Genomic DNA, 12193 nt, shown 5'->3' with positions numbered 1-12193 from the left:
ATGTTTTTGTACTAATACAATTTCTCAGAGAACAAATGTAAAAAGCAGGGGTCAAAGTGATTGACACCACTGAAGAATCTTATACATAAAGTAGTCAAACGTGTAGCATTTGGTCCCACACTCCCAACACGCAATGCCTACATCAAGCGTGTGACTCTACAAACGTGTTGGATGCATTTCTAAACACTTCTACATGAATGTGGATGCTACCATGGTTACGGATAATCCTGAATGAATTGTAAATAATGATGAGTGAGAAAATTACAGAGGGTCAAATATCATATCCCAATGCTAACCTCTCACCATTTCAATATCATGGGAGGTTAGCATGTCTTGGGGGTATGATAGATGACCCTCTGTAGCATTCTCACTCATTAATTAATTTCACACCCTCTGTATATAAATCAATCCATTGTCAATTGTAGGCCAAATTAAACATTGGCATAACTATCTATCTAACATTTCACAAAATTACATAGATATTTATTTTGAACCCTTATTTAACTAGGCAAGTGTTTTAACTATTTGACAGTATGGTTTGTAGTTAAACAGAATTACATTGAGATGCATAAAATTATTATTAAAAAACATGATCATGACCATATGATTATTCACATTATATTCATAATCTAGCAATTAGTTAATACAATGTAATCAGAATTATATGAACCCACTGCATCGCAGTGCTCGCTGTGCCACCAGAGACCCTGGGTTCCCGCCCAGGCTCTGTCACAACCGGCCGCGACCGGAAGGTCCGTGGGGCGACGCACAATTGGCCTAGCATCGTCCGGGTTAGGGAGGGTTTGGCCGGTAGGGATGTCCTTGTCTCATCGCGCACCAGCGACTCCTGTGGCGGGCCGGGCGCAGTGTACGCTAACCAAGGTTGCCAGGTGCATGGTGTTTCCTCCGACACATTGGTGCGGCTGGCTTCCGGGTTGGATGCGCGCTGTATTAACAAGCAGTGCGGCATGGTTGGGTTGTGTTTCCGAGGACACATGGCTTTCGACCTTCATCTCTCCCGAGCTCGTACGGGAGTTGTAGCGATGAGACAAGATAGTAATTACTAACAACAATTGGATACCACTAAATTGGGGAGAAAAAGGGGGTACAATTTTTACCCAAAAAATGTATTATTTTTATTTTTAAGAATGAGAAAGCCATGTATTACATAACAGGACATTTTCTGATGAATAAATGAAATGTTCATATGTATAATACATTCTAAATCATTTAACATTCCATCTCAAAGAACACATTTAACATTCCATCTCAAAGAACACATTTAACATTCCATCTCAAAGAACACATTTAACATTCCATCTCAAAGAACACATTTAACATTCCATCTCAAAGAACACATTTAACATTCCATCTCAAAGAACACATTTAACATTCCATCTCAAAGAACACATTTAACATTCCATCTCAAAGAACACATTTAACATTCCATCTCAAAGAACACATTTAACATTCCATCTCAAAGAACACATTTAACATTCCATCTCAAAGAACACATTTAACATTCCATCTCAAAGAACACATTTAACATTCCATCTCAAAGAACACATTTAACATTCCATCTCAAAGAACACATTTAACATTCCATCTCAAAGAACACATTTAACATTCCATCTCAAAGAACACATTTAACATTCCATCTCAAAGAACACATTTAACATTCCATCTCAAAGAACACATTTAACATTCCATCTCAAAGAACACATTTAACATTCCATCTCAAAGAACACATTTAACATTCCATCTCAAAGAACACATTTAACATTCCATCTCAAAGAACACATTTAACATTCCATCTCAAAGAACACATTTAACATTCCATCTCAAAGAACACATTTAACATTCCATCTCAAAGAACACATTTAACATTCCATCTCAAAGAACACATTTAACATTCCATCTCTCAAAGAACACATTTAACATTCCATCTCAAAGAACACATTTAACATTCCATCTCAAAGAACACATTTAACATTCCATCTCAAAGAACACATTTAACATTCCATCTCAAAGAACACATTTAACATTCCATCTCAAGAACACATTTAACATTCCATCTCAAAGAACACATTTAACATTCCATCTCAAAGAACACATTTAACATTCCATCTCAAAGAACACATTTAACATTCCATCTCAAAGAACACATTTAACATTCCATCTCAAAGAACACATTTAACATTCCATCTCAAAGAACACATTTAACATTCCATCTCAAAGAACACATTTAACATTCCATCTCAAAGAACACATTTAACATTCCATCTCAAAGAACACATTTAACATTCCATCTCAAAGAACACATTTAACATTCCATCTCAAAGAACACATTTAACATTCCATCTCAAAGAACACATTTAACATTCCATCTCAAAGAACACATTTAACATTCCATCTCAAAGAACACATTTAACATTCCATCTCAAAGAACACATTTAACATTCCATCTCAAAGAACACATTTAACATTCCATCTCAAAGAACACATTTAACATTCCATCTCAAAGAACACATTTAACATTCCATCTCAAAGAACACATTTAACATTCCATCTCAAAGAACACATTTAACATTCCATCTCAAAGAACACATTTAACATTCCATTCCATCTCAAAGAACACATTTAACATTCCATCTCAAAGAACACATTTAACATTCCATCTCAAAGAACACATTTAACATTCCATCTCAAAGAACACATTTAACATTCCATCTCAAAGAACACATTTAACATTCCATCTCAAAGAACACATTTAACATTCCATCTCAAAGAACACATTTAACATTCCATCTCAAAGAACACATTTAACATTCCATCTCAAAGAACACATTTAACATTCCATCTCAAAGAACACATTTAACATTCCATCTCAAAGAACACATTTAACATTCCATCTCAAAGAACACATTTAACATTCCATCTCAAAGAACACATTTAACATTCCATCTCAAAGAACACATTTAACATTCCATCTCAAAGAACACATTTAACATTCCATCTCAAAGAACACATTTAACATTCCATCTCAAAGAACACATTTAACATTCCATCTCAAAGAACACATTTAATATTCCATCTCAAAGAACACATTTAATATTCCATCTCAAAGAACACATTTAATATTCCATCTCAAAGAACACATTTAATATTCCATCTCAAAGAACACATTTAATATTCCATCTCAAAGAACACATTTAATATTCCATCTCAAAGAACACATTTAACATTCCATCTCAAAGAACACATTTAACATTCCATCTCAAAGAACACATTTAACATTCCATCTCAAAGAACACATTTAACATTCCATCTCAAAGAACACATTTAATATTTCAAATTCACAGTTACATTTATTTTTAGCATATCTGTTGAAATTAACCATAATTAAGAACAGTAAAGTAATTGAACAAGTTATGACTTGAATAATAATATGAATGTAGATGAGAAACACTAATTATGGATCTGACTCAGAGTGGTACTTCTATAGACTGGAACTGATTCAGACTGGAACTGATTCAGACTGGAACTGTTGTAGAGTGGTACTGATTCAGAGTGGTACTGATTCAGAGTGGAACTGATTCAGACTGGAACTGTTGTAGAGTGGTAATGATTCAGAGTGGAACTGATTCAGAGTGGTACTTATACAGAGTAGTACTTATACAGAGTGGTACTGATTCAGAATGGTACTTATACAGAGTGGTACTGATTCAGAGTGGAACTGTTGTAGAGTGGTAATGATTCAGAGTGGAATTGATTCAGAGTGGTACTTATACAGAGTAGTACTTATACAGAGTGGTACTGATTCAGAGTGGTACTTATACAGAGTGGTACTGATTCAGAGTGGAACTGTTGTAGAGTGGTAATGATTCAGAGTGGAACTGATTCAGAGTGGTACTTATACAGAGTAGTACTTATACAGAGTGGTACTGATTCAGAGTGGAACTGATTCAGAGTGGTACTTATACAGAGTAGTACTTATACAGAGTGGTACTGATTCAGAGTGGAACTGATTCAGAGTGGTACTTATACAGAGTGGTACTGATTCAGAGTGGTACTGATTCAGAGTGGTACTTATACAGAGTGGTACTGATTCAGAGTGGTACTTATACAGAGTGGTACTGATTCAGAGTGGAACTGATTCAGAGTGGTACTTATACAGAGTGGTACTGATTCAGAGTGGTACTTATACAGAGTGGTACTGATTCAGAGTGGAACTGATTCAGACTGGAACTGATGTAGAGTGGTACTGATTCAGAGTGGAACTGATTCAGAGTGGTACTTATACAGAGTGGTACTTATACAGAGTGGTACTTATACAGAGTGGTACTGATTCAGAGTGGAACTGATTCAGAGTGGTACTGATTCAGAGTGGAACTGATTCAGAGTGGAACTGATTCAGAGTGGAACTGATTCAGAGTGGAACTGATTCAGAGTGGTACTGATTCAGAGTGGAACTGATTCAGAGTGGTACTGATTCAGAGTGGAACTGATTCAGAGTGGTACTGATTCAGAGTGGAACTGATTCAGAGTGGAACTGATTCAGAGTGGTACTGATTCAGAGTGGAACTGATTCAGAGTGGTACTGATTCAGAGTGGTACTGATTCAGAGTGGAACTGATTCAGAGTGGTACTGATTCAGAGTGGAACTGATTCAGAGTGGTACTGATTCAGAGTGGTACTGATTCAGAGGGGCTTATCATTGGAATGTTTAAATGAACTTCGAACAAATCCAGAAAACAATAATTGTGAGTTATTTGGATGTTGATCAACAAAATAAAATAGAACATAGAATAGAACATTTGACAGAAACATTATGAAAGGCCTCTTTTTCCAGGCAATTAGGGGTTCCATGATCCATGTTAATCTACCTTAGATATATAAATAAACACTTTTTCCTAAAACCACATTTACAATCAAAACTTGTTTAAATTAAATGAAATATGCTAATTCTGTAACCCCCTATTCTCTTTTTGTATATCCTGCTGCAATGTACAGTACTATAGTATTATAAGGAGGTGGGCTGCTGTGTGTGACTGAGCAGGCCAATGCCCTGCAGCCAGCTACTAGTGTGATTGGGGTCACGGGGGTTGCGTGATCAGCAGGTGAGTATTCAGACTAGATCACAAACACTGCATCTCCAACTGAAAGCAGGAACTTGAAACTAATAGTGGAACAATGAGTGGTTTTAGTCTATGTACTGTATATGGTATAATTTAAGTGGAGGAACAGATAACTATACACACATGTCTGTTGCGCCGACTGAGATGGCCGCCTCGCTTCGCGTTCCTAGGAAACTATGCAGTTTTTTGTTTTTTTTACGTGTTATTTCTTACATTAGTACCCCAGGTCATCTTAGGTTTCATTACATACAGTCGAGAAGAACTACTGAATATAAGATCAGCGTCAACTCACCATCAGTACGACCAAGAATATGTTTTCCGCGACGCGGATCCTGTGTTCTGCCTTACAAACAGGACAACGGAATGGACCAAGGAAACGACTCCGAAAAAGAGGGAAACGGGGCACATCGCGCACCACTTCCCAGTATTCTTCTTGCCAATGTCCAGTCTCTCGACAACAAGGTTGATGAAATCCGAGCAAGGGTGGCATTCCAGAGGGACATCAGAGACTGCAACGTTCTTTGCTTTACGGAGACATGGCTTACTGGGAAAACGCTATCCAGGGCGGTGCAGCCAACGGGTTTCTCCACGCATCGCGCCGACAGAAACAAACATCTCTCTGGTAAGAAGAGTGGCGGGGGCGTATGCCTCATGACTAACGGGACATGGTGTGATGAAGGAAACATACAGGAACTCAAATCCTTCTGTTCACCTGATTTAGAATTCCTCACAATCAAATGTAGACCGCATTATCTTCCAAGAGAATTCTCTTCGATTATAATCACAGCCGTATATATCCCCCCCAAGCAGACACATCGATGGCTCTGAACGAACTTTATTTAACTCTTTGCAAACTGGAAAACATTTATCCGGAGGCTGCATTCATTGTAGCTGGGGATTTTAACAAAGCCAATCTGAAAACAAGACTCCCTAAATTTTATCAGCATATCGATTGCGCAACCAGGGGTGGTAAAACCTTGGATCATTGTTACTCTAACTTCCGCGACGCATATAAGGCCCTGCCCCGCCCCCTTTCGGAAAAGCTGACCACGACTCCATTTTGCTGATCCCTGCCTACAGGCAGAAATTAAAACAAGAGGCTCCCACGCTGAGGTCTGTCCAACGCTGGTCAGACCAAGCTGACTCTACACTCCAAGACTGCTTCCATCACGTGGAATGGGACATGTTTCGTATTGCGTCAGATGGGAATATTGACGAATACGCTGATTCGGTGTGCGAGTTCATTAGAACGTGCGTCGAAGATGTCGTTCCCATAGCAACGATAAAAACATTCCCTAACCAGAAACCGTGGATTGATGGCAGCATTCGCGTGAAACTGAAAGCGCGAACCACTGCTTTTAATCAGGGCAAGGTGTCTGGCAACATGACTGAATACAAACAGTGCAGCTATTCCCTCCGTAAGGCTATTAAACAAGCTAAGCGTCAGTACAGAGACAAAGTGGAATCTCAATTCAATGGCTCAGACACAAGAGGCATGTGGCAGGGTCTACAGTCAATCACGTACTACAAGATGAAATCCAGCCCAGTCACGGACCAGGATGTCTTGCTCCCAGGCAGACTAAATAACTTTTTTGCCCGCTTTGAGGACAATACAGTGCCACTGACACGGCCTGCAACGGAAACATGCGGTCTCTCCTTCACTGCAGCCGAGGTGAGTAAGACATTTAAACGTGTTAACCCTCGCAAGGCTGCAGGCCCAGACGGCATCCCCAGCCGCGCCCTCAGAGCATGCGCAGACCAGCTAGCCGGTGTGTTTACGGACATATTCAATCAATCCCTATACCAGTCTGCTGTTCCCACATGCTTCAAGAGGGCCACCATTGTTCCTGTTCCCAAGAAAGCTAAGGTAACTGAGCTAAACGACTACCGCCCCGTAGCACTCACTTCCGTCATCATGAAGTGCTTTGAGAGACTAGTCAAGGACCATATCACCTCCACCCTACCTGACACCCTAGACCCACTCCAATTTGCTTACCGCCCAAATAGGTCCACAGACGATGCAATCTCAACCACACTGCACACTGCCCTAACCCACCTGGACAAGAGGAATACCTATGTGAGAATGCTGTTCATCGACTACAGCTCGGCATTCAACACCATAGTACCCTCCAAGCTCGTCATCAAGCTCGAGACCCTGGGTCTCGACCCCGCCCTGTGCAACTGGGTACTGGACTTCCTGACGGGCCGCCCCCAGGTGGTGAGGGTAGGCAACAACATCTCCTCCCCGCTGATCCTCAACACGGGGGCCCCACAAGGGTGCGTTCTGAGCCCTCTCCTGTACTCCCTGTTCACCCACGACTGCGTGGCCACGCACGCCTCCAACTCAATCATCAAGTTTGCGGACGACACAACAGTGGTAGGCTTGATTACCAACAACGACGAGACGGCCTACAGGGAGGAGGTGAGGGCCCTCGGAGTGTGGTGTCAGGAAAATAACCTCACACTCAACGTCAACAAAACTAAGGAGATGATTGTGGACTTCAGGAAACAGCAGAGGGAACACCCCCTATCCACATCGATGGAACAGTAGTGGAGAGGGTAGCTAGTTTTAAGTTCCTCGGCATACACATCACAGACAAACTGAATTGGTCCACTCACACTGACAGCGTCGTGAAGAAGGCGCAGCAGCGCCTATTCAACCTCAGGAGGCTGAAGAAATTCGGCTTGTCACCAAAAGCACTCACAAACTTCTACAGATGCACAATCGAGAGCATCCTGGCGGGCTGTATCACCGCCTGGTACGGCAACTGCTCCGCCCTCAACCGTAAGGCTCTCCAGAGGGTAGTGAGGACTGCACAACGCATCACCGGGGGCAAACTACCTGCCCTCCAGGACACCTACACCACCCGTTGTTACAGGAAGGCCATAAAGATCATCAAGGACATCAACCACCCGAACCACTGCCTGTTCACCCTGCTATCATCCAGAAGGCGAGGTCAGTACAGGTGCATCAAAGCTGGGACCGAGAGACTGAAAAACAGCTTCTATCTCAAGGCCATCAGACTGTTAAACAGCCACCACTAACACGGAGTGGCTGCTGCCAACACACTGTCATTGACACTGACCCAACTCCAGCCATTTTAATAATGGGAATTGATGGGAAATGATGTAAATATATCACTAGCCACTTTAAACAATGCTACCTTATATAATGTTACTTACCCTACATTATTCATCTCATATGCATATGTATATACTGTACTCTACATCATCGACTGCATCCTTATGTAACACATGTATCACTAGCCACTTTAACTATGCCACTTTGTTTACTTTGTCTACACACTCATCTCATATGTATATACTGTACTCGATACCATCTACTGTATGCTGCTCTGTACCATCACTCATTCATATATCCTTATGTACATGTTCCTTGTTAGTTAGATTACTTGTTGGTTATCACTGCATTGTCGGAACTAGAAGCACAAGCATTTCGCTACACTCGCATTAACATCTGCTAACCATGTGTATGTGACAAATATAATTTGATTTGATTTTGATTTGATTTGAATCATTGCTAGCTTCTAGACGGGGATATGGATGGAAAGAGAAGGGGGGGCTCCTACTTTGTTGTCTCAACATCTTCTCTCTCTTTCTATCCACACAGCCTATCACTGATCTTAAAAGCCCTCCTCTCTCTTTCTATCCACACAGCCTATCACTGACCTTAAAAGCCCTCCTCTCTCTTTCTATCCACACAGCCTATCACTGACCTTAAAAGCCCTCCTCTCTCTTTCTATCCACACAGCCTATCACTGACCTTAAAAGCCCTCCTCTCTCTTTCTATCCACACAGCCTATCACTGACCTTGGAGCCCTCCTCTCTCTTTCTATCCTCACAGCCTATCACTGACCTTAGAGCCCTCCTCTCTCTTTCTATCCACACAGCCTATCACTGATCTTAAAAGCCCTCCTCTCTCTTTCTATCCACACAGCCTATCACTGACCTTAGAGCCCTCCTCTCTCTTTCTATCCACACAGCCTATCACTGACCTTGGAGCCCTCCTCTCTCTTTCTATCCACACAGCCTATCACTGACCTTAAAAGCCCTCCTCTCTCTTTCTATCCACACAGCCTATCACTGACCTTAAAAGCCCTCCTCTCTCTTTCTATCCTCACAGCCTATCACTGACCTTAAAAGCCCTCCTCTCTCTTTCTATCCACACAGCCTATCACTGACCTTAGAGCCCTCCTCTCTCTTTCTATCCTCACAGCCTATCACTGACCTTAGAGCCCTCTCTCTTTCTATCCTCACAGCCTATCACTGACCTTAGAGCCCTCCTCTCTCTTTCTATCCACACAGCCTATCACTGACCTTAAAAGCCCTCCTCTCTCTTTCTATCCACACAGCCTATCACTGACCTTAGAGCCCTCCTCTCTCTTTCTATCCTCACAGCCTATCACTGACCTTAGAGCCCTCTCTCTTTCTATCCTCACAGCCTATCACTGACCTTAGAGCCCTCCTCTCTCTTTCTATCCACACAGCCTATCACTGACCTTAAAAGCCCTCCTCTCTCTTTCTATCCACACAGCCTATCACTGACCTTAGAGCCCTCCTCTCTCTTTCTATCCTCACAGCCTATCACTGACCTTAGAGCCCTCTCTCTTTCTATCCTCACAGCCTATCACTGACCTTAGATCTTTCTATCCACACAGCCTATCACTGACCTTAAAGCCCCCTCTCTCTTTCTATCCACACAGCCTATCACTGACCTTAGAGCTCTCTTTCTATCCACACAGCCTATCACTGACCTTGGAGCCCTCCTCTCTCTTTCTATCCACACAGCCTATCACTGACCTTAAAAGCCCTCCTCTCTCTTTCTATCCACACAGCCTATCACTGACCTTAGAGCCCTCCTCTCTCTTTCTATCCTCACAGCCTATCACTGACCTTGAAAGCCCTCCTCTCTCCTCTCTCTGTACTTTCTTTACTACGCTAAACTGAGGATAAACTGCCATCCTTCCTTTCCCCCATCATCCCTCTCTCTTCTGTGCTTTCTCTCTGTTCTGAGATAAATACTGAAATCTCTCCACCATCCTCTCTCCCTCTCTCTCTCCATCACTCTTTCATGGGCAGTGTTATGCTGAGGCTGCCAGCGGGGCAAGAGCTCTGACAGTCACGCCAAGACCTGCTCTGAGTCTCAGGAGACAAGACGCATGACAAGAACAGACACATCCTGTCACACACACACGCACGCACGCACACACAGACACGCATGCATGCACGGACGTGTGCACACACACACACACACACACATACTAGGTCAAACACGCACGCTCACACCCATGCACACAGGGGACACAGAGGATGAGCGACACAAGTTTAACAAGTGAAAACAAACAGATGCTGCCACGAGATTGTAGGACGGAGGACAAGAAGAAGGACAAAAACAAACCCTGATATTTCTCACACGGTTATGGATGGAATTGTTTTTCCTAGCATCTGTTGTTGTCTTGGGACACCGTCAGAAACACAGTGATTCAGCTCATAGTTTTATCATGAATAGATTTCCAACTAAAGGAAAACTGTCCTTCAGTCCTGCAGACTGTCAAACAAAAGGAATTCCTGATTCCTCTCAGGTGATTTGGTCATCATCATGGTCTATTCTACTGAGGACACTAGACTACGGATTTGAGGCATGATTATTGTAATCTACTGCATGTTGTCCCTGTGTCATTTAGAGCACAACAATCAATGTCTCGGTAATCTTCTATCCCTGGCCTACTGCCCATTGCTGATTGGTTTACATGCTTTTTCCAAGAAAATGTTTTGTTGAGGAAATATTGTACTTAGACGCACATATCCAATCTCTCTCATGCAGATACTCACTCATACACCAGCTCATGCATAACCAAGCAATATGAGCAATCTCTGCATGTGCGCAAACACGCACATAGACTCAACAGCACACACACACCGAGCATGCCCATAAGGTATTGCCTTCAGGGGAAACTTTCATCAGTTTGCCAGGATGAACTAACAGATAGGAAGTTCAGATAGGGCTTGACGGCATGTCTGTGTGTGTGTGTGTGTGTGTGTGTGTGTGTGTGTGTGTGTGTGTGTGTGTGTGTGTGTGTGTGTGTGTGTGTGTGTGTGTGTGTGTGTGTGTGTGTGTGTGTGTGTGTGTGTGTGTGTGTGTGTGTGTGTGTGTGTGTGTGTGTGTGTGTGTGTGTGTGTGTGTGTGCTTCAGGTAGTCTTGCTTTCATACTTCAGCTCAGCTCCACATGTGATAAGTTAATCCTGGCTGAAGGCATGAGACACAAATAATTCACGCCTGTCCACACAAATGAACGTGTGTGTGAGTGCCAGTGTGTATATACACGTGATTCCCCTGCTGCCCCCCTCTCACGTTCGTACACAAGCACAGGCACGCAGGCAGGCACAGACACACACACAGACACACACACAGACACACACACACCTGCTTTACCTTCATTGTTATGGTTGTTTCCGGCGTTGCCCAGTACTTGTAGTGGTATAGTCCATAGAAGCAGTGCTACGAGCCCTGGGTCTAAAGCCATGGTGCTCTCTCTCTCACACACACATACACACTACCGATCACCCGCTCTTCCTCTTCCTCACTCCCTCTCTCTTACTCTCCTTCTCCACCTCTTGCTGCCTCTCTCTGTGTCCCTGTGTTGAAGCGGAGCCTGAGCCAGCGCTGAGAGAGAGTGTGTGTGTGAGGGGCTGAGAGCTCATTGGGCTAGAGTTAGAGACTGCCTCTGTGCTTCTCAGCCTCTCTGTCTGCTCTCACACATACATACACACTCACCAGGCAGTGGGAGGGAGGGAACAGGCTGTCACTAAAACGTCATTAACCAATTAGAGCACAGGATTCGGCAGGTCCACTAAACAAACACTCACACGATACCTCACCTTTACCCATCTCACTTCAGAGCCTCTCTCTCTCTCTGACACTCCCGCTGTGTCTCTTTTTCTTTTTCTCTCTCCCGCACGCACTTTTGACCATCTTTTACTCTCTGCCTCTGAATATCGATCTCTCCTCTTTCCCTCCCAGCTATGTCGCCTGC

The 12193-nt window shown here is 43.0% G+C and overlaps 1 protein-coding gene across 1 annotated transcript in view; it reads right to left on the bottom strand.

The window, feature by feature from the left end:
* The window catches only part of LOC124017279 (ephrin type-A receptor 8-like), a 118735-nt gene extending 106952 nt beyond the window's left edge, over positions 1-11783 (bottom strand). Inside the window, 1 exon segment of the mRNA XM_046332557.1 lies at positions 11593-11783. Within this exon segment, the coding sequence (XP_046188513.1) occupies positions 11593-11683 (91 nt within the window). The 5' untranslated portion in view covers positions 11684-11783.
* Positions 11784-12193: the final 410 nt, after the last annotated feature.

The sequence above is a fragment of the Oncorhynchus gorbuscha genome, unplaced genomic scaffold, assembly GCF_021184085.1.
Source record: "Oncorhynchus gorbuscha isolate QuinsamMale2020 ecotype Even-year unplaced genomic scaffold, OgorEven_v1.0 Un_scaffold_17:::fragment_2:::debris, whole genome shotgun sequence".
Classification (NCBI taxonomy): domain Eukaryota; kingdom Metazoa; phylum Chordata; class Actinopteri; order Salmoniformes; family Salmonidae; genus Oncorhynchus; species Oncorhynchus gorbuscha.
Note: the sequence above shows the minus strand (reverse complement) of the source record. Positions and strands in the feature narration are given on the sequence as shown.